Source organism: Parasteatoda tepidariorum, chromosome 11, assembly GCF_982258835.1.
Source record: "Parasteatoda tepidariorum strain Cologne lab strain chromosome 11, Ptep-v5.0, whole genome shotgun sequence".
In the NCBI taxonomy this organism is placed as follows: Eukaryota; Metazoa; Arthropoda; class Arachnida; order Araneae; family Theridiidae; genus Parasteatoda; species Parasteatoda tepidariorum.
The window spans coordinates 7943653-7967582 of NC_141765.1; the positions used below are offsets into that span (position 1 = coordinate 7943653).

General features: G+C 30.8%; 1 protein-coding gene across 3 annotated transcripts in view; it reads right to left on the reverse strand.

Moving 5' to 3' along the window:
* The window catches only part of Ufd4 (ubiquitin fusion-degradation 4-like), a 171340-nt gene that overhangs the window by 19598 nt on the left and 127812 nt on the right, over window positions 1-23930 (reverse strand). For all 3 annotated transcript variants that reach the window (XM_071187447.2, XM_071187446.2, XM_087155303.1), the window contains 7 exons: window positions 22135-22265; window positions 21510-21546; window positions 18564-18744; window positions 16471-16553; window positions 8197-8324; window positions 3916-4114; window positions 286-423 (listed from right to left, as the gene is read on the reverse strand). In XM_071187447.2, coding sequence (XP_071043548.2) covers window positions 286-423; window positions 3916-4114; window positions 8197-8324; window positions 16471-16553; window positions 18564-18744; window positions 21510-21546; window positions 22135-22265 — 897 coding nt within the window. The remainder of the gene's footprint in view (window positions 1-285; window positions 424-3915; window positions 4115-8196; window positions 8325-16470; window positions 16554-18563; window positions 18745-21509; window positions 21547-22134; window positions 22266-23930) is intronic.

A 23930-nucleotide genomic window follows, 5' to 3' on the forward strand; every position in this document is an offset into this window, starting at 1 on the left:
GTTTCAAATTCAGAACTAAAATTCAAAAACACAAAATGCAAACAAATTATGACAAGATTACACAGTATGGAAATATGCAATAGTTTGTTCGCATTTTGCTAGTTTGCAATTTTTTATTCTGCATTTGAAACTTCATGGTTTCCTCCAGGTTTACTTTAAATTCCTCTTGGTAAACTTTAAATTAGACCGATGTAGTAGAAATAGAATTTGCCATGAAAAAATTCTCCCACAAAATAGCGTTCTCCTAAGTAGGACTTTTGATGCACACATGTAACAATATCTTACTGATAAAAATGGTGTCTCTTTTATGTCATCATTACAAAGCCATAATTTTAGGTTTCTTCGTTGAAGTTCTGCTGCAACCAAAGTGAAGAATTCTAAAGTTGGTCCTAATCCTGTTCCTTCTTCATCTTGAAATTCAACCTGTTTTATAAATTATCCGATTATTAAAAAGAGAAAACAGTTAATGCATTGTTACTTTGCTATATCAACTTTTTTGTGATGCAAGAAATTGAATTTTTCTATTACAGTGGAACCCCGATTTTACATTGTCCGTTTCGTACATTATCCCGCTTCTTACGTCATTTTCTGCTGATTCGTGAAAATTGCATATACCGTTAATGTTAAAAAACCCCGGATTTTGCGTTATACCATTTATGAAAATCCCGCTTGATGCGTTTTTCTACAAACAGATCAAAATAATTTTTTATTCTACAATTCTCGCACAAACTTTTTTCTAGTTTTTTGAACAAGAAAAACTTGTTTTTCAGCTGTATGGAGCAATTCTTGCATTCTTTCTGTTCCGTTTTGTCTATTTTTCAATAGGGGGGGGGGGGTGAAGTTTCCTCTCTGTCACTAACGGAAGGGTGGGGGAAGACGCAATTCACTGGAATCCTAAAACCACAAGTGATGGAAGTATCACATCTACGCCTTCTATTTGCCCCCGCTCCCTATCAACAAAAGAGAAAGAGGGGAGATTAGAGAGACAACTGTCAGTAATGATCGAGTTTCACATGTACTCCAAACGTCTTACTGGCGGTGTTTATTTGCGATACGAAGATAAGTCACTTTGAATAGAGAGGTGTGGTCGTTTCTTCAATGAGAGATGGTTTCATGATGATGATGAGAGATGGTTCAATGAGAGAGTCGTTTCTTCAATGTTCCATGAGAAATGGTTTTACCCATTTTTCTGTGCTAGCATACCAAATCAGATTTTCAGTCGGTTTTGTTTGAGTTTGAAAGCTATAGCATTTTTTCTCATTTTCGAAAACTCAGTCATCGTGTTCTTTTCTCGAAACGAAAATGCTTTTCTCTGGCCGAAAAGGCTGAAATCGTGGAAAAAGCTAAAGAATTTCATGGCACTAAAGTTGATCTCGCTAAATCTTTAGGTATTGCTTATTCAACTTTGCAAATGATTTTAAAGCAAGAAGCTTCAGTAGAGCTAAACGCTGAAAAACTCAGAAAATATGCCAAGAAGAGAAAAATCCTTAAAACATCTCCGTATGATGAGTTAGAAAAAATTTTAATGAACTGGTTCAAGGAAGCCAGAGCAGCAAGATTCCTATAAATGGATCCATCCTGAGAGAAAAGGTGCTTGAAATTGCTGAAAGGCTTAAACTCCAAGGCTTCAGTGCATCAAATGGCTGGATTGATCAATTAAAAAAAAAGGAACAATTTATGCTTCAAATCTATCTGTGCCGAATTCGATAGTGTGGATATGACAACTGTGCAACAGAACTACAAGAAACTTTGCCAAATTTATTAAAGGGCTATAATCCAAGTAACATATTTAATGCAGACGAGACGGGATTGTTTTTTAACCTATTGCCAAACAAGACATTGACAATAAAAGGTGAAAATTGCCATGGAGGAAAGCTTTCAAAAATTCGTTGGCTGTTTTGCTCTGTGCAAATGCCGATGGAAGCCAAAAGTTAATGCCTCTAGTGATCGGTAGAGCAGAGAAACCACAGTGCTTCAAAAATATCAAGAGTTTTCTTACCGATTACGCTTCAAACAAAAAAGCATGGATGACGCAAGCATTATTTGAATTTTTTTTTTCGAAAACTGGATAAGAAAATGAGTTTTCAAAAGCGCAACATAATTTTATTCCTAGACCAATGCACTGCTCATTTAAACCTTAAATTGAAAAACGTGCGAATAGAGTTTTTTCCAGCTAACTGTACAAGCGAACTTCAACCACGGGATTTAGGAGTTCTCTGATTATTTAAAGAGAGTTACTGGAAGAAACTGGTTAGAAAATCTCTAATGTTTCTTGGTTCTGATGACTTTCAGGATGCTTCTAGGGTCAAATTAATGTTCTTGAGGCTCTTAATTTCATATCTTCAGCTTGGGACAGTGTCGACCAAAAGTGCATTATCAATGGATTCAATAAAGCAGGATTTTCAATATCGGAGGAGGAGGGCGCTGTTGCTTTGGAAGAAGAAGAATGCAGCGTGTCTGAAGTTGAGGATCTTCCGGAAGTCGATGATGCATACATCGACTGTGACACAGATCTCATTAGTTCAGAAATCCCTTCCATAAGTGATTTAATGCCTGATTCCGACGATAGTGCTGATGACGATGAAGATGAAATAACAGGAGACGTGCCAACAGCTGATCAAGCGACACAAAGCATAAAAACTCAAACAATTTTTACTTGCAAATGTAAATCAAGAAGCAAATTTGCAAAAAATTGTTAGTATTGAACGAGCTGTACATGAAATTGTAGCTAAAAACAAAAAGCAAGTAAAGATTACTCATTTTTTCCATTAATTTAACTGGTAGGTATCAATTTTTAAAAATGTGCATAGATTTTTCTTAACCCCGATTTTATGTTATTCCGCTTCGGGCGTTTTTTATCGCTAGTCCGACCGAAAACGTAAAATCTTGGTTTCACTGTAGTTCTATTATTCTACGCAATTTGTTTCTTTTTCCCAGACAGCACGATCATGATTAAATTTAACTACTTTCAGTTTCTGTTTCAGATAAGTTTTGGCTAGCCTCTCATTTTCTTTAGTTTGATCTAATGGTATATCAGCAAGAATAAACAGGACCATAACATATTTTTGCAGTTTTTCTATATCTCATGTCATATGAGATGAACCAAGTATAGTGAAAAAAGAAAGCTGTCGGTAAGGAGAGGGAGAAAGAGATAGTCAGTGTTTGAAAACGGAAAAACATGTGGGACCTGAATACTAATGAGAAATTTTATTTTTATATTTTTTAACACATATCTAAATATTTTATTTCTATTTTCGAAAATATATAAGCCATGCTATTCTTTATGTAATTCATAACATTGTGTATATTTATGTTTAAAGTATCTGTTAGCCACATGGGTTCAAAAATATGTGTTTTTTTAAACTTGACCCAGATTAAAAACATGTTGTGTCCGTTTGATTAAGATATATTGTCATAATTTCTTTCACTTTCTGCTTTAATATTATACCAACCTTATTTAACCTTTTCTCGTGGGAGATAAGGAGCTGGGCTTTGGTCTTTGTAATTTATCTATTGAAAATTTTTTAGTTAAGCTAAGTGCTACCAATTAATCGATTTTTTAAATTCAACAAAATCCAGTGCCCTTAGAAAAGTTCTAACATCCCCATTAAACATCACTAGGTCATCATTATACTATTATTTAAGCCACTATCAAGCAGAATCAACATCTTTCAAACTTTTTAAGTTGCATATTTAAAAATCAGATACATTATACTTTGTGAGAAAAACTATAATAACAAAGTAAATAGGTAAACACTTTCCCTTGATTAAAAAGATAAATTTATAACAGAAGAAAATAAACACAATGAGTCAGTCTAAAACATTTTCAAATGAAATATTAAAATGATGGTTTTCCAAATCGAACGAAGATTAAAATTAAAATAGTGTGTTGAAACAACGGTAAGTTTTACTAACCTCCAAAATACTTTTCCTATCACCATGAACTTTTAGAACTTGTATGGCCCAGTCCAATAATTGGTCTCCTCGAGGAACTTTAACTCGTTCATGCTTTAACCTACCAATTCGATATTCATGAGAATCATCTCGTCTAGGAGAAGGACCACGGTTTCTTTCTAATGCTAAATCTCTCTGATTCTGAAGCCACACAATTGATCTACCAAAAATAAATTTAAATAATTACGTTGCAACAATGTAGGGTCCAAATTGGCATCAAATGTAGAGAACAATAAAATTATTTACTTTCCAAAAGTAATATTACACCGCTTAACAAATTTACTTTACTTTATTATTTATTTGTTTTACATCTGGTAAATAAATATATGTAATTAAATAATTTTGAAATGCTGAATTCAGTGGAAGAGTCGGTTTTTCTCAACCATATCAACCATTAAAGGGATTATGTAATTTGGTCATGCGGTTAGTCTCAAACACTACAGCTATTGTTGGAGCACTCTGGCAACAAGGAAATAGCTGTTGTGAGGAGTGTCTTACGTTTTTACATAAAAAAATCAATTGAAAATATTTATGAACAGATTGAGCACTGTATTCTTAATTTCCGAAAAGGACACTTTTAAATAAAACCACCAATTTAATTTTACCACTATTGACACAATTTCACTTAGCAGTAAGAAAAATTGTTAATTCATTTCCTAGTTATTTTAACTTTAAAAGAAAAGTATAAAAAATGCATCACTTAACAATTTTTTGAAGTAACTTAAAATTATTAAGAAAGCTATTACAGATTCGACACAAAATAATAAATAGGAATTTCTGTATTTCAATGAAAGTTGAAAATTTCACCAATAATTTCATTGCATAGTTTCACCTATAGGTAAATTGTCAAACGACAGCATTAAATTTTTAACATAGTAAATTGTATTAGAAAATTATCATTAAACCATGAGATAATATAAATAAAAATAAAGGAAAAACATACCTACAAAAGAACTGTGTAGAATATTTCCTTTTAGGAAAATTTTAAGGTAAGAGGAAGAACAAATACAAATTTCATCAACTAACCTAGAATACTAACTGGACTGATAAATTCCATACATACCCAACCCTATAGTGTGACCTATCAACAAGGGGAACAACCAATTGAAAAAAGAAAGAAGGGGCAAAAAAATTTCTGTTGCTCTATTTTTTGCTTTTCAATAGTACATTAGCATTTTTAATAACATAAATTATAGTGGTATGTTATAGTAAACACTATGCGCTGCAAATAATTGTAACACTACATTTCATTGTAAGTATTGACTCTTACCTCCGATTATTCTGAATCTTATACTATTGAAATACAAAAGCATTTGTATACTTTTCTTTTTAAAAAAAGTTCTTTTTAATATATATTCTTCACCACCAACACATTTGTGTACTTTATTAGCTCCGAAGAGCTTTTCTCTATGGAATCCTGACAAAAGTTTATCGAAATACCTCAATCCCCACAGCTACCCTACCTATTTGATTTTGTCTATAAAACTGATATTTAGCTTTCCATATAAAATCCTCTGTTTACAGAATGAAATTCTATTTCCAACAATTCTATTTCCATTCAGTAATTTGATTTATTTTTCTGAAAAAGTGAAATTATGTGAAATACCAATACCTTTTAAGTTACACTAATTTGTTACTTAAAAAACATGTACTTTTATCTGAAACAAACTTGGATGGGCTTACTACTCCTGAAAAAGAGAGACATGAGACTAAAATATGAAAAAAGATACTTTAAATATATTAGTTTAGTTGATTACTTTGTACACAAGTATTTTGGTTAATAAATAGACATTTTCATACTTAATTACATAAGTTGCAGGCCTTTAACATACATGTTTAAATTTAAATCCATTTTTTTATTATATCAAGTAAGCAAAACTGGATACATTAAAAAGAGAATAGAAACAATCGGTTTGAAAGCCATTATGCTTAGCAAAGAAAACATATTCAGAAAAGATACTCTTGAATATAGAATTAATATTGAAATATTAATGCAGAAATATTACTATGGAAATATTAATATAGAAATTATTAATGAAAACTTAATACTTTAATACAAAATAATGCTTTTCAAATATCATAAGAAACAGTCAATCATAAATTGAAAAGCCAGAATGAAATATGAAAAGTATGTACATTGATAATAATAAAAAAGCAATCCTATAGAATTAATGCACAAAATGCATTGATAAAGCAATTAAGTAAATAAAATATTGAAGAAATAAGGTCAAAAGTTCATAAAAATATTTTTTTCTCTTCCATATTTTTGAAAGGATTTTATAAAAAATCTGAAGAAAAAAATTTATTTTATCAACATAACAATAGTTATCTGAATTATAGTGCAGTAAAACATTAAATAAAGCGCATTTGTATTTTAATTAATTTATCAGATTTTATATATATATATATATATATATATATATATACATAAAAGTTCAAAATGTAGAATAAAACAAAGGAAAATTATAGACATATGGAAAAAAGGGGGGGGGGAAATAATAAGTAAAAAAATAACAAACAGTTAAAAAAAAAAAAAGGGATGAAATTTTATTTAAAAAACCTGAAAAAAAAAGATATAATCTTTTCATCAACCCACACGATTATATCCGCAAAACAGAGTGCTTTCTGATATTGTATCAATAAAGCCAAAGCAAAATATATTAATACAATAGTGTGAGGAGCACTCCAAAAATTTTTTTATAAGAATTACAAAAATTAAATAGAACACAAAAAGTAAAAATAAGTAAAAATAACATGTAAAAACAGAAAATAAAATGAAAGAAAAAACAGTATAAAAATGGACTATAAAGCGAGTAGCGAAATCAGATCAACTTACATGGACGGGAATTTTTCAAGAATGATTTCAAAATGTTTTCGCAGAAAGATTGCCAGATTAAAAATATGAAAACAAAAGCGCAAATTGAGTATAACAAGAGGGTTTTAAAGTGCCGTTCTTACTGTACCGCTGAAGTGATTTGTTATTCTGTGCATTGATTTGTTAGTTACCAAGGATGGGCCCGAAATGGATGTGCGCAAGGTAATATTATACTGGATAATTTTAAAAATTGACCATAAAAAGTTTTAGAAAATAGATGTTTATTGGAGAAAAAATATAAAATAGAAAAGAGAAACATAAATTGCCTGTTTTGCAAATAATTTTAGCCACGGATTAGCACATGGAAATATTATACAAATTATAAAAGAGAAAAATTTTAATAGATAATTTTAACACGGATTTGCCCGAAATGGATCTGCACATGGAAAAATTGTATAAAGTAATAAAGGAAATTATTTAGTAAAGGAATTTTTAGTAAATAATTTTAACCACAGATTTGCCCGAAATGGATTTGCACATGGAAAAATTATACAAATTAACAAAGAAATTATTTAGTAAATAGTTTTGGCAATGGATTTACCCGAAATGGATTTGCACAAGGGAAAATTATAAAATTAACAAAAAAATGTTTAGTAAATATATCCACAAAAATATACGATTAATTCAATGATTTTATATAAAATTTTATTACTTTAGTTGGGTATCCATTGTTATTTATCAAATTTTGAAAGAGTTTATCGATTTGTTTTTTGGATAAATAAATATTACTATTATATTATATATATAAAATTATCAATAAATATAAATATCAATAAATATTAATATAAATATATAAATATCAATATATATATAAATATCAATAAATATTACTATTATATTATATATTATATTATATATAATATATTATTACTATTATATTATAATAGTAATTTTAATATTACTATTAAAATTACTATTCTTTTAATTCTGTTCATTTCATTAAAAGTGGTATTTAAATAGATGCTCCTAGAAACATTAGAATTCCAAGTAATTAGTTTATTAATATTAAAATTACTTATTGAAACTTATTGTTTTTCCTAACTTTCTTCGTGTTTTCTTGTATTTAATTATTTATTATACATACATATATATATATAAACTTTTTTTCTTATTTGCTTGAAATTATTGCTCAAATTTGCACAGCATCTAATGATAGAGATAATTCTTAACAGAGATAATTAAACAGTACTTACTGAAAATTGGAGAAAAAAAAAACTATTATGAAACAAAATTAGATAGTTTATTTTAGGAATTTTTTTTGCTTCCATACAGTTGAACAAGCTATAAAAAATTCCATAAGAGTGAAGAAATATTTCTAGGTAAATTCTAACTTATATTAAGGGTTACTAATTATTCTCAATATTCACCTAGAAGCTCCAAATGCAGTGCAGGTAAAATATAAACTTCTAGTTTCAAATGGAAAAATCATAGGACAGGAGTAAGTTAAATATTCACACCAACTTGGTTGAGCTCCTGAAGATAATACTAGTGGGTCCTAGAAGAAACATATTAGTTTACATTAAAATTTTCAGACCTGATATATACATCTTTTAGACAAGACATCATAACTTAAATTTTTCAGAGAAACATCACTTTGGGCTAGTCAATTCCAAAGGCTGTACCATTGTACCAAAATTTTACTATATGAAGGATCTATACCATAGATCCTCAACCTTTTTTTACATTGCCGCCCCCTTAAGGAGCAAAAAACATTTCAACACCCCCTTTGTGAAAATCCAGTTATTTAGAGCATGGTGATGGAAAGAGGCGTGCTGAATTATAAGAGACAACATTAAACAATTTTTTAAGAATTAAATTTGTTTGGTTTTTAAAAAAATAATATGTACATTAACTCATTACTTTTCTCAAGGCATGTAATCACAGTCTATTTGTTATAATTAAAATAAATACGTAATGAAAAAAATACAACAAAGAAACCTATGCTTAAAAAGAATCACTTATTCTTAATTAGATATTTAAAAAAACACCTAAAATAATGTTTTTACACTAAAAAGTAGTATCAACAAAACATTAGTTTCTTAGCGTTCGGCTCAATACTTTTAGTAAGTTGAAAACGCAAGTCCTCTCGTTGCACAATTTCGAGTTGAATTTTCTTTTTTGGTGACACGATACGTAACAGCACTAAATCCACGTTTGACAAGGTAGGAGGAAGGAAGGCATTTAAATTTTTTTTTATTATAATCCGCAGTCCAGGGTAGAGGCGACTGATGTTACCTTGAAGCCAAAATTCTCTGAGACGATCACCACTTCAAAGTTTCATTAGTTGAAAGATTGACCAATTCCTCATAAATCTGAACCTCTGCTGTTTCAATATTCACAAAGGGGTTCATAATCCAATAACCCAGTGAACTTCCAGGGAACAAAATATCTTTAAAATGGTCAAAAAAGATCACGTGGAAAGAGTCAAGGTGTTGACAATATTTTTGTGCATCAGAGAGAATTTCACCTGCTGGACTGAACTCATTCCAATTTAAATTCTGCTTCCACAAAATGAGTTTTTTCAGAAAGGCAGAAATGACTGATTTTGTAGGGAGCAAATTTAGCTCGCCGCCTTGAAGTTGTAAATTAATGCCATTAAATTTTACAAATAAATCCACCAAAGTCTTTCTTAAATTCTAGCAATCTGTCTCTTAGAGTTACATCTCTGTTTTAAAGGAACTGTAGCACAGAGTCGAAAAGATTCCAAAACCTATTGAGATTGGCGCCAATGGAAAGTCATAGAATCTCTGTGTGAAGTAGCAAGCGATTGAATTCATACACTGCTGTCTGAATAATCAATTGTTGAGAGAATTACAATGAATTTTGTTCACAGCAAATATGACATATTGCAATAACTGATGCAAACGGTAACTGAGATTTTTTCCTACTAAATGCTGTCTGTGAATCACGCAATGAACAGCTAAAATATCTGGTATTTCCCTTTTCAAAAGGGCGATAAACCCACGATGTCGACCCACAATTGCTGGAGCTCCATCAGCGGCAATCGACATAATATTCGGAAGAGGAATGTTTTTCTCTGTAAAATAATCTTGGATAGTAATAAAAATAGATTTACCTTTTTTTGATCATTAAATTTGGTATCTACAATCAAGCTTCTTGCAAAAAGCATCTCTTGAATACTTTTTCCTATCTTTACAAACCGGACCTACTCCTACAGTAAGGCCTACATTGCAAGGCAAGGTTGATTCATCGTTGTTGGATATCAAAAGTTTGCATAAAGAAACTTCAACGTCTTCCGCCATCTCACCATTTCGTCCCCGCACTGTATCGTTGCTTAATGGGATATTTTTGATTTCATTGGATGTGGCTGGATGGTGTAAAACTGTTTCTACAGGGTTCCCACTCTATGATGAGATTGAAATTCAAGGACTTTCCAGGACTTTTCAAGGACCTCAACAAAATTTTCAAGGACCTCAATCTAAGACCAATTTTAAAAATTATTCTCTTCTATTTTACTAGAAGCAAAAATGCTTGTTGTGGCAATAATTAATTTCAAATATAATACCTAAATGCTTTGCCTATATAGAGAGAAGAGAGTATATGTATTATGGACTAAAATTAATATTTTTTTAAAAACAACCCTACTGGTTTTACATATTAATTCACAAAATCATTTTCAGCACAATCTATAACTAATGGTAATGAGGTGTTAATGGTGAAATCCTTTAATCCTGTGTATTTCCATGTGAAGGCTGCATGAAAGACAGAGCTAAATCTTAGGTATTCCATATTCCATGACTATTCCATAACCCTCTCCTCTCCTCTATTAAACATCGTTTCTGAAATTATTCATCCATAATTTACACACCCGTCTCTACATGTCATGCAGCAACAATTCTTTCTGAAAATAAAAATTAGAAGGAACATATCCCATTTTCACCATGTTTAAAAGCATTATTCGTTATGTGTAATCCAAAATTGCTAATGAATATGACCTGGTGGGAATATTTCTCTTTTAATTCACACTGAAGCTTCTAATAGAATTTCCAATTGACATAGGGTCCATCCATGGATAATTGAAGTAATTTTGAGAGCTTTTAACCACCATCCATGCATTTGTAAAAAGAGGGCAAAATATTTTCTGCAGTTCCATGACCCATAAATTGGGAGGTAAGATACTTAGTGCAAACTTTATTATCAATTCCTTACCATAATGTCCATCTGCTTAGATTTTAGAGACTGATTTAACGTCTCATCAAAGAGTACAGTGTAGCAATCAACATTCTTCAGCTCATTTATAAGAATCCCTTTGAAGTATAGTGCCAATCCAAAGGAGCCCAAATAGGCTCACTTTGTGACACTACAAAAAAATTGTCTCGCTATTCAGCTATCAGCAAACATTTTGGAGAACAATTTACTAATCCCTTCACAGGAGTTACATGAATAATTACTAGTGATGCACTTCAGACTCCAGAGAATTTCAGCATCAAGCACATTCCTTTTGACCAGATAAGAAGACAATGTTACCTCGGCCACTAAAGTTTCTGTTTCACATGGGGCACACGATGTTGAAGGAGTATTTACACCAGATGAATTAGGTGTTGATGTCTTTGGAAAAAGAGAACTCAGGGCATGAGACTGCTTTTTTGTTTTACCTTTCTTTCATGTGTGATTTCAGAGCAGATTCTTCCATTTTCGCTATATCGATCTCCTTCATGTATAATCGGCACTTGGCTCTGAACTTCTTTTCGGGCATCGATAAAATCCATTCTTTATAAGCTTGATTATCCATCCATTGGGGATTAAAATAGCACTTCCCAGGCATAACTAGTCTAAACTACATAGCACAAATACGAAGTCGTGCCTTTGCGAATTCGCTAAGTTTTGAAATGACGCAAACGTAAGGACAAGTGCGGATGGTAAAACGGCAAATTTATTGAAAACTACAAGGTACATATTGTTACGAAATTCGAGAGTATTCCAGTTTCGATAAGAAAAAAGAAGATCTAAGCATATGCGACAGAAGATGAAGTGGAGTCTCGCCCCGAACGCATTGATTGTCTGTTGTACTCCGCGCGCTTGGCAGACACCAAGACGCTAGGCCCGGTTAGAAACGGTGGCGTTAAAAACCACGTAAGAGAGCTCGGGAACAAAACAGAAAGAACGAGAAAGATCCGCGGGTGTTTCATAAAAAGGGCCGTCAGCAGTATTGGACAAATTCAAGGACCTATCAAGTTTTTCAAGGACTTAAGACGTTTTTCAAGCACTTTCAAGGACCTAAATTTAGCAACAAAAAAATTCAAGGACTCTCAAGGACCGTGGGAACCCTGTTCTACAACTTCCTTGACAACCAGCAGTATCAACTATGCGCTGATGGTATGAGCTTTCCCAGAATTAGCAATAAATTTTGACATATTCTAAGAAGTTATCAAATCATCGTCACATTTTTGTGATGAGGTTGCTAGCAATCCTGAGAATGAAGGTGCCTTCAGAAACTTGTCTTTGTTTGTGAAAAATGACAAATCTTTATTTTGCTTATCAGGATGAGTTTTTTGCAAATGCTCCTGCTAAAGGAAAGATTTCATTGTCTCATTAGATATAACTTTGTTACAAAGTAAAAACATGGGCACTATCCGCATCTGTTCTGACAGTCAGGCTGCTCTCCTATCACTGTCAAGGTGTAAATTCACCTCTTTGTTAGTGTGGGAATGCTTCTCGGTCCTCTGTGACCTGTCCGCTCATAACAAGGTATCCCTGCTTTGGGTGCCTGGACATATGGGTATTGGTGGAAATGAGCTAGCTGATGAAGCAGCATGGGCAGGCTCTAATGCAATTTTCTGGTGCCCTGAACCTGCTCTGGGAATTTCTCCCTCCTCATTTAGGGCAACTATTTTCAAGCACTACGGCAAGATTGCCCATGAGCAATGGCACGCTGATGATGGTCAGAGACAAGCTAAGGAGCTGAATCGAGACTGTCCTAGTGTGCATCAAAAGGAGCTCTTAAAGCTTAATTGAAACAGTATAAGAAAGATCATAGGTCTTCTTACTGGTCACTGTATCCTCAGGAGACACCTAAACATTATGGGAATAGAATCCAATTCTCTTTATCGGGGATGTCATCTAGAAGAAGAGACATCACGACACATACTTTGAAATTGTGATGTCTATTCTGCTCAAAGATTTGAGCATCTAGGGCAGCATTGCGTCAATGCCTGGGAACTGCAAGCTGTTACTGTAAGGTGCTTGCTGAACTTTATTTCAGCTATAGGGCTTTCTTGCTAATCACGACTAGGGTTTAGGTACAATAGACCTCTGATCGATGTGCCCTGCTCGTCAGAGCTGCCCAATAATTTATGGTAAAGAACTAATTCACGCATATACCAGGCTAAATAAACAATGATATCGAATCGAAACTGGGCAAAACAAGTTCACCGCTCCTCAGCATACTCCCAATGCTCCCAGGGGGAGGTATCGCCTCCCCTTGAGAAGCAATGATCTATACCAGTGTTTCCCAAAGTGTGGTACGCGTACCCCCAGGGGTACGGGAACAGTTTAGTGGGGGTACGCGTTCTTATGCGAAATATCTTGCAACAAACGAAAATTTCAAAACATTTTACTTAAAAACAAAGCTAGCCATGAAAATTTACGATTACGTATTTTTCTATTGGCTATTTTCGCAGAGTTAACAGTTAACAATGAGTGGCTCAACCGCTAGTTGTGATTTTTACCTTATGAGCAACTTTTTTTATAGTAAAAAAATACATTAATTTTTTTTAGTGGTACACAGCGTTACGAAAAATTTAGAAAGTGGTACACAAAAGTCATAAGTTTGGGAAACACTGATCTTTAGAACAAATTATACATAAAATTAATGATTACACAGTTAAAAATTACTAAAATAATTGATAAAGATGCAATAAATGAATACCGGCAATGTTGCTTTAAATCAAAAATAACAGATTTTAACTTACATGATAATTTTTCAAAATATTAAAAACATGATCAGTAATCATGCCAGATGAGCCGAATCTATGCTCGTATCAAAATCATACAACACGGGATGATGTCATGAAGGTTTGATGTTTTCCTCATGGGAGAAGTAAGTAACAACTCAACTTTTCATTTACCAGTTGAATAATTTGGGCAAGATGCTCATTAGGCTGTAATTGGTTAATGACATTGAATCTTGATGTTTAAAGGTCAAAACTTTCTTTAAATCTTTGCTCATACTTACTCAGTCTATAAGAAATACGTACCATCATGCAGGGTATTAAAACTTATGCAGAGGTAGAGTTTGTGCTTCAGAATAAGGCTCATTTATGTCTAACATAATATTTGTCTTATATCATCTGAACCATTTGTAATTTAATCACGCATAATTGTCGAATAAAGTTAGTTTGTCTTTTGTTATATGATTGATTTATCCTCAGCTTATTACTTTGCATTTATTATGCAAAGTAAAAAACAATTTTTCAACACTGTTAGGGAAAATACTCATCAGTACAAACGCATCATAAGAATAAATGCATATCTATAATATTCCAATTACATTTAAATCAAATGATTAAATAGCTAAATAAACAGCCTTACTTAACTTTTAAATATAAATTAAAACGCGACTGCATCACATCTTTTAATTTGATTTAAAATAACTAAATGCTGTTAAACAAAATGAAAAAAGAACTAAAAATCATTTCAATAATATTTCAATAAAAAATAAATTTATCTCTTTTTGTGCATAAGTGTGCACCACACAGAACAATTGCAAACTAACTTATTAGTACATTATAACTTTTTTATTTTTAGTTTCGAATACATAAAATTTATATAAATCAAATGATTTAACAGCTAAAAAGAAATTTTAAAAAGTAGTAATAATAAGCTTAAATTAATTTAGTTTTACACTAAATTGCATCATGAAAAAAATCACATAAATTATGATATCAAAATTATAAATAAATCAAAATATTAAACACTTAAAATAAACTTTAAATATAAAATCAGACTTCCAAAAATTTAAAAGCCTGATCACAGATTCTCCCTTTCCTCCATTTATTCACCAGCAAATCATATATCATCATTACTCTGATATCTGAAATCTTGGATATCAAATATTTCTATAGTTAAAAAAAAATTCGACCTTCAGCTGAAATTTTAAATGAACTTGGCCTTAAAGCATTTCACCCAAATCATCCCTTTTAGAGAATAACTTCCATATTTCTCTTTCACTGCTTTATTTCTTCACCCCTGCAGCAGAAGAAAGAGAAAATGAAATGTACTTCTGTTGATTCTTGCAAGACATTGTGATTCCCAGAGTCATTGCTGGAAGAGCATTCTTGCCACATGCATTTATAACTCCTTTGATAAAAATAAACACTTCAAAAGATAACAGGGGGAAGAGTGATAATAAAATTTTAGAGAATCAGTTCAATATAGAATTTGAAACTTGAAGGAGAAAGAAGAGGGGGAAAATCACCAGATAAGCTGCTCCATTGTATACACCTTTCAAACCAAAATTTAAGGTTTTAAATCAGATACGCCGCAGCAGCATAATACTTTAAAAATAAAGTAATATAATTTGTTAAGTGGCCTTTAACCTTTCAAATAATAAGTCTGAGTATAAAAATACAGATTATTTCAATATTTCTTCTTGTTTGTTACTGTCTCATTGAATAACATGGAGGAATTTGCTTTTGATGGAAGAAAACCACCAATAAAATTGGGGAGAAAACTAATGCTCAGAGGGTTAAAACATGATTGATATAAACAGTCTCAATCAAAAAACTCTTCAGAATGCCATGCTAAATCAGGATTTATTGCTCCAATTTCAAGAAGACAAGTTACTAATTATAAGGGTTTTTAACATTTAATTTTGGCTCTTATAAGGTTTCTAAGAGCAAAGAAACTTATCTTGAGATTGTCGTTTAGATCCTTACTTTGCATTCTTAATTTTTTTTTTCATAGCACTAATTCACAATTAATAACTAAAGTTAATATACAGGGTGTAAAAAAAGTTTGGAAATGGTCAAATATGTGGAGAAATATGCATTCATTGAAAAAGTTGAAATAGAAGCATTAAATTTTTCTAAAAGCTATCCAATGATACCAATCTCGATCTTCTATCCCGGTCCCTGAGGATGGGTTAGGGGTAACTTTTAAATCTTAAATATGAACCCCTACTTTTTATGTTTAAAATGGTGGATGGCATTTTAAGACCCATAAGATTAAAAAAATAATAATAATAAAATTAAAAAAAAATTTAAACATGTCTATTTTTATGTTTTTAATCAGATGGGACTTGAGTTTCTCCTTTTTTTAAACAATTAGTATTCTATTTCAATTTTCTTGGTTACAGCACCATCTGTAGAACAAAATGCACAAAACTATTGGTCAAACAGGATTATTTTTTTCTTTAAAATCTGAATTCGTAATAAGAAATAAGGATTCATTTTTAAGATTTCAAAGTAGCTCCATACCGCCCCAGGGAGTAAAAGGTGGAAGATTGAGTTTGGTCTCATTGAAAAGCTTTACAAAAAATATTAAATGCATCTATTTTCACTTTTTCGATCTGATCCATATTCATTGAGATAGTTGACGGTCTTCAAAGTTTTTTTTACATACTGTATGCATTGTATAGAAGAAGAAAAAAAAAGATGCTTAGCAGGAAATAAAGTCAATACCTGTAATTGTTGTACTAGTTTGGTAGTTATCTTCTTGCTAATGAAGTCATTGGCTGGAACTTGAAATACTGAGTCCTCCCAGTCTAAAATAAAGTAATATTAACTATAGAATCAAAATAGAATAAATATATTATTAAAGTGTATTATAAAATATACTCTTTATAATGAAATTAAAATATGAAAATAATAAATGTGCACAGAAATATTAATTTTGAAGGCATGTTGAGTGTCAAGAATAGCAGCAAATGGACAATTACTATGGACTAATAACAAAAAGCAAATAACAATCACAGAATCGTAGGTAGAAAAATAATGAAGATAACATGAGTGCACGATATACTAAGACAAATGTTGATTTTGGATTGCTTAACTTGTTTGGCACCTAAGATTTGACACATATTGACCCTTGTTATTCAAAAATAAAGTTCAATGGAAAACAATCAATAGAGGAATCTTTATTTTTTGATGTCTTACAGACATCACTTGAGATTTTACACAAAGTCATATTATTCGTAAGACTGAAAAAGGGCAAAAAATAATGGATGCTGCCAGGAAGTTTGATACCAGCCAGTGTTATTTCAAATCTTTAGAATTCATTTTAAAAAATGACATGTGAAAAATCACGTTCGCAGTACAGTGTCTATTTTTTAGATGTCACTGTTAAGTATATTTGCAATTTTGTCAACATTTTGGAGGGAAAACAACTGGACTTGCATACAATTCTAAGCAATCATACATACCACATGAAATGGATCAATACCACATGTGTAAGGTCATAGTACAGGATGGAATCCTGATCAATAGACGCATATCACTCCATGTTATCACACTACGAGTGGCCAAAGATACTTTAAAGGTGCTCTGCTGCTTCATAATAGAATATTTGATGCTGCTGCCAGTGATTACACTGCGAAAAATTGCTCACCAGATCTGTCTAGGATATCCAATATCTCATAAGGCTTGCCCCTTCTCTAGATCTTTATCTTATTAGAAATGCGTTTAGGATGTTATGGAAAGGGGTTTCATAGGTTACCCCCCCCCTAAATAAACATTGAGATCCTCATCCCACACCACTGACAAAAGAATGGGATAAATTACCTCAACAAATGCTGGGTGATGTTGACCAAATCATGATACGAAGTGTGGAATCTTACATTCTCCCCAATGGTAGCCATATCCCATATTGATATCTTATGCAAGAATGTCTGAGGAAGGTAACTAAATTTTTTTCGATTTTACATATTCAGCAAAAAATGACCGTTTTGTCTCTCTGACATTTTGCAAAGCCTTCTAGATTACAGAACACAAAAAAAATTCCTGTCTTGTAATGTTCCAGAATTCTGGTATTAGTCTATTTTCCTTGGCCTCCTCTTTCATGCTATCTATCTAACTGTTGATTCATTCTTAGCAATTATTCGCCAGTATAATTAATAGAAGTTCATTCACATATATATGAACTGTCAATATGTCAGTGTAATTTTTAAATAATGGCAAAATTAAAGGAATTAAGATTTTTTTTGTATTTTGCTACTACTTAAAACACTGGTGGTACTAGAACTTACAGGTTGGTATATTTGTTCTTGCAATTGACTTAGGAATGTTCACTGAAAGTAAAATATCAGAACAAAGAAAATAAAGCCCTCACCAGCTCTCTGTAATAGACATGAAATTTTTTGCCACACATAAAATCAGATGCACATCTCTTGCCACACATAAAATCAGATGCATGTCTTTTGCCACACATAAAATCTGACAAAGTTGACTTAGGAAAAAAAGTAGTATCACAAGGTCTACACTTAGTATCCTTAAATCTATTGAAAATCTATTTGATTCTAGCAATATTTAAAGAAATTCAACAACTTCAACTTGAGACAATTCAAATTAACTTTAAGTAGTCAAATCACAACTCCAACCTCTATCTAAAGGCTATCAAAGTACAACAAGATGAACAGATGAATGTTGTTTCCATTTAGCCACCTTTAATGTTTAAATTTAGTTATAAAATCCGAAAGAGTGAAAAAAATTATCATATTAAATGAAAAAAACTTTAAAACAAATTATTAAACATAGAAAACATATTAAGTATAAATTACCAAGAGAAGATTCTTTAGAAAGCATGTAGACTAATCTTAAGACTTGTAACACTTCCTCAACAGTACAACCAGTAGGTTCCATTGAAACTGAAGGTAAATTGCATGAAGTAATAGCTGCAAATCCATGATCCCATAATTTTAAAGAATCTTTTGAGTTTTGTTTCCCAACATTTTTAGAATCCTGTAAAAAAAATTTAAATTAAAAAAGGTAGGAAAAAAATTTAAGCTAATATAGAAACATTTAAAATGTCACGAATATCAGATTAAAAAAATACAGAAAAGGTTAAAAAATAATTTTACATGAAGATTTCAAGAAAATAAGCTTACAATAAAATATGAATAGGTAATACATTTTTAAATAACAGAAAAAGGATTGTGGGGAGAATTGTTTTTGCCAATGCCAACCTTCATCTATGAAAAGGTACCCCAGCATAGAATCAAGTTAACAAGTCTACTAGTGACTTGGAATTGTATTTTTGTAGTGGTAGACACACTACAGTACTCCCTCACCAGAATTATATCCGTGATAGAATCTGATGAAGGATTACCACTTGTTGATTCATTGCAGTTTCGTGAGAAGCCGGGAGAGCTGTATTAAGTTGACGGTCATTGTTGCTCCTGTGTTGCTATTAGCAGTCAAGTGTATGCAAGCCAACATGGTTGAGTGTATGCAAGCCAACATGGTTGAGTGTATGCAAGCTGACGTGTGTGATCGAGACTGAATAGCAGCAGCACGAGGACAATGTCACAGTCAAAAGTCAACTGTTCAATGTGGACCATCCATCGAAGTAGGCATGTTCAAATCGAAGTGGGCGATACTGTAAAGGTTGGCATGTTCACATCTCATCCCAAGGTCACCGATGTGAGGAGAGTTATTTTCGACACTGTCAACCTTCATCTATGAAAAGGTACCCCAACATAGAATCAAGTCAACAAGTCTTATATACTAGTAAATTGGAATTGTATTTTGTAGTGGTAGACACACTACAAGGATGCTATTTTATTTGAAAGGACTAAATAGCATAAAAATTCCAACAAGAACTAACATTGAGACCTTTGACAGGCATAAAAACATAAATAATTAATTTTATTAAACTTACAGTAAATTGAACTAGATAATAGAATTTAAAAATCTGAATTATAAACATATTAGAAAATGTTAATAATATTCATAAAAGTAAAAGTGTAAGTTGAATTAACTAAGTAATTGGAAATACAAAATAGAGATGGCAAACTCATATATAGAATTATGCTAAAATTATTCAGAAAGATTCTTAATACTCCAATAGCTTTGGATGATATTTAGAGTAAATAGAACAAATATACAGTAAAATCTCGAAAATCTAGACTCTGAATTTTGTCTTCTGAAATTTGTGGATTTCAGATTTCTTAATTAAAAACATTAAAAATGTAATTGATAAGACATAAAGTAGTTTAAAACAAAAATATATAAATATGTACAAATTTAATTGCTGTTATCATGATTAATTTTTTAAACAGATCAAAAATCATGAATTTTCATAAATTTAATCTTTTGGTTAAAAATTTTTCGTTTAAATTGTAAAGTGACATTAAATCATGCTCATCTATGATGTTTTTTTCCTTCAAACCTTTAATAACACGGTGCATATTTCATATGCTATCGTCTATCAAAACTAACTTTTCATCATTTGATGCATCCTAGCGTATTGCTGTCAGTTATTTTCATTGCAGCTACTAGTTAGAAGAGCCACTTTTATATTATCATAAGTCATGTGATTGACAATGGGCAATTCATCATCATGAAACAAAATTTCCTCCAAGTAAATTTGATTGATTTTAAACACATATTTTTCAGCATGTTCAAATAATTTATTTACTTCTAAATTTAAAATCAGCGCTTTTGAGAGTCCAAAAATCTCAAAATAATTTTATTTTTCAAAGAAAACCATTAAGGATAGCACATTGTTGCAGACGTTTTGCTATGTTTCAGAGAAGACAGTATTTCCAGCGTTTGCAGCACACTACAGAACATCCTTTATATTTAACTTTTTTAAAAACTCTGATGATTTTTATTCCAGCTAGTAGAATGTAGCATTTTTAACAAAAAGACCTTGCTGTTTAAGTATCTCAGCACTCCATTGGTTTAATAAGTGTCATAAAATTTGAAGGAAGGTATGTAACGTGGGTTCATCATTTACATAAATTTTCAATATTTCAATTATACAATAAAGGAATAATTTTTGCATAGTTTTTGAGTCCAACAGCAAAGTGAACTTAAGCTTTTGGAACAAAATGATTGTTAAAACAATATTCCGTCTATTCATGCACAGTTTTTGGTCTTAGACACAAGAGGTAGAGTTCACACATTTTTCAAAACAAATAACTTTTCACTTTTCTCAATTATCATCAGCTTCATATGATGAGAGCTGTAAGTATTAGCATACACCAACTCATTAAACTCTTTTATATTTTTTACACCAGATGGGTTATTTTAATTGGCACTCAAAAAAGTTTTTCTAGGCACATGGGAAAACAAAGCAGTTTCACTTACATTATAAAGTTGGTCCAAAGATAATTATTTACTACAAATTAAGAAAATCCATTGATAAATTGTTTAGCAGCTTCAACTTCAATAGATGTTTCTTAAATTACCATGCTACATTTCCGAGAGCATGGAGTAGCAAAAAGGAAATGAAGGAAAATCATTATTTTTCCTTCATCTGTCTTGTTTGTAACTCCGTTTGTTTGAAATGAGACAAAGAAACCAGGGCTCAGTGCTTTTATTTCTAATGCTTCAATTTGTTAAGATTATTATTTATTATTATTTTTTAAATGACTTAGCAAACTTAATTCTTGTCCTAATTCCGGCTTTTAGAGGTTTTCGAGATTCAAGAGACCAATTTTTTGAGGTTTCTAGATTTTTGAGGTTGTACTGTATTTCAAAGTTTATAAAATTATTTATACCTTGGGTTTTCTTTCTTTGGCTTCTTTATAAACGATTCTAAAAATAAAGAAAGCATTTAAAATCACAAAACATAAAAAATAAACAAAAAAAAGAATGGAAAAACAAAACTAAATAATTCAGTAAGTTTTATGAATCTGAAAAAAAATATTTTTGACATTTTTAAAGTATATATATAAATTAGCATACATTTAAAATTTATTATTTTTTTTAAAAAATATCAATAGACCTTGTTTTTCTTATTTATTTTATAAATTAAAAATTTTTATTGTCATAGAAATTTTTTTTAACATTCAATTTAGTATTAAATTTTGAAAAACTAATTATTTGCTAAATTTACATTAAATTTTTATACTGAAGTCAAATGTTTAGTAAATAACTTTTTTTGAATGCGCATAAAGAATTAAAATTGTTACTAGCACAACAAACAGGAACTATGTCCTTTATACATTAACAACAAGAAAAGAACAGTTGATTAATAAATAAGTATAAATAAAGAATAAATATAAAAACAAAATGCTTAACTAATCCACTAATAAACAAACCTCATTACTGACAGACGCAGACAAACATTCACTGACAAACACACCCCATTAATTTGTCTACAGAACAATTTTCCAAACTTACGTATAAGTTGGTTCCCATATTCGACGAATTTTGTCTTGTCTAGTTCCCATCTGAGAGTCCTGAACTAAAAGTTGAACAGCATGAAATATTGTCCAGTCAGGATTGGGCAAATCAAGTATAACATCAGGCACCTAAAGTAATGTAAAATAATTAAAACATAAATTTTTTTATTAATATAACAATAGTTTTTTTCTAACAATTTATCACCAATTTTAAATATAGTTTCTGCTGAAAAATAATTATAAAATTGCAATTTCTTTAATAGTCATAGAACTTTTTACCTTCATTAATTGTCATTATACTTTAAAATTTTAGTATTAGTTATATAATTTTTTGTTTTGTTTTGAGAAAAGGTTTTGTTAAAAAAAATATTTTAATCACTTTGATGAAAAATGTTGATCAATAAGTTATAGGGTAAATTGATGTACAGTGCACAAAAAAAGAATTACCCTGAATAACTTTTGATCTAAAGATCGGATCTTCCTGTTCTGAGATCCAATCTAAATGACTTGAGGGGATGACCTCAAATAAGCTAATTAATAAGTGAAGACAATATTTTAAAGTAAGAAATCAGGCATAAAAAATGTACTTTTCTGAAAAAACATACCTTTTTTCGGTGGATTCTGATTTCTAATCTCCACAATATAGGGGGCAGCTGCAACCTGGGAAATATGGTACCAATAGTTTGGTCAGGAGAGCCATCATGTTTGGGCCCTTTATTGTTAATTTTACCTTTTGCATATTTCGCTATATTTCTAGAACTTCTTAAGTTAATTGAAAATTTTTGCACACAATTATAAAATTCATTTATCCAAAGATAATTCCATACAAAAAATAATTTTGAGTAAACATTCATTATTTTTTATTATTTTATTTAATAATGAATGGTCAAAAAAATTTTGAATTTTAAGGTATAGAAATTTTTGCACCATTTTAAAGAATATAATTTTATACCGCAAAATACAAAATTTGAGCCAAGTCGGACAAATAGTTCTAGAGAAATCCAATTTTAAATATCTAACGTTTTTTAAAATTCAATTTATCAAGAAATATTCAACTAATTTTGCTCAAATTTTGTATTTTGCTACGTAAAATTATATCCTTTAAAATGATGCAATTCAAACATTTTTCTACCATTATCAAATAAAACAATAAAAAAATAAATCTTTACTAAAAATTAAATTTTGCATTGAATTATCCTTGGATAAACGAATTTTATAATTGTGTGTAAAAATTTTTCAATTTCTTAATAAGTTCTAGAGCTATAAGAAATTATAAAAAAAGTAAAATTAACATTACGGAGTCCCAACTTTGTAGAGCTCTCCTGACCAAACTACCAGGACCATATTTCTCAGATTGCGGCTATTCCCAATATTTTGGGATTCATAAATTCGAATATGTCGGGAAAAAAATATGTTTAATCAAAAAAGTAAGTTTTCGAGTCTGATTTCGTAACCTAAAACATCGTCTGCACTTATTAATTAGCATATTTGAGGTCAACCCCTCAAGCTATTAAGATTTTGTCCTAGAATGTGAAAATTTGATCATTTAATAAAAAATTTTTTAAGGTGGTCCGTTTTTTTGCGCACTGTACAACAGAATTAACATTATAACAACAAAAGCACTTCTTAGAAAAAAGTAGTTTCAATAAATATTTATGCATGCCGATTCAAGAAACAAAATTTGGTTTATTCAGAGAAAAAGGAAAAAAATAAGTTTCATACCAGTTATTAAAAAAATCAATTCAAGTTTTAAAAAATATAACCAACTTGAATGAAGGTCATGGTATATCAACT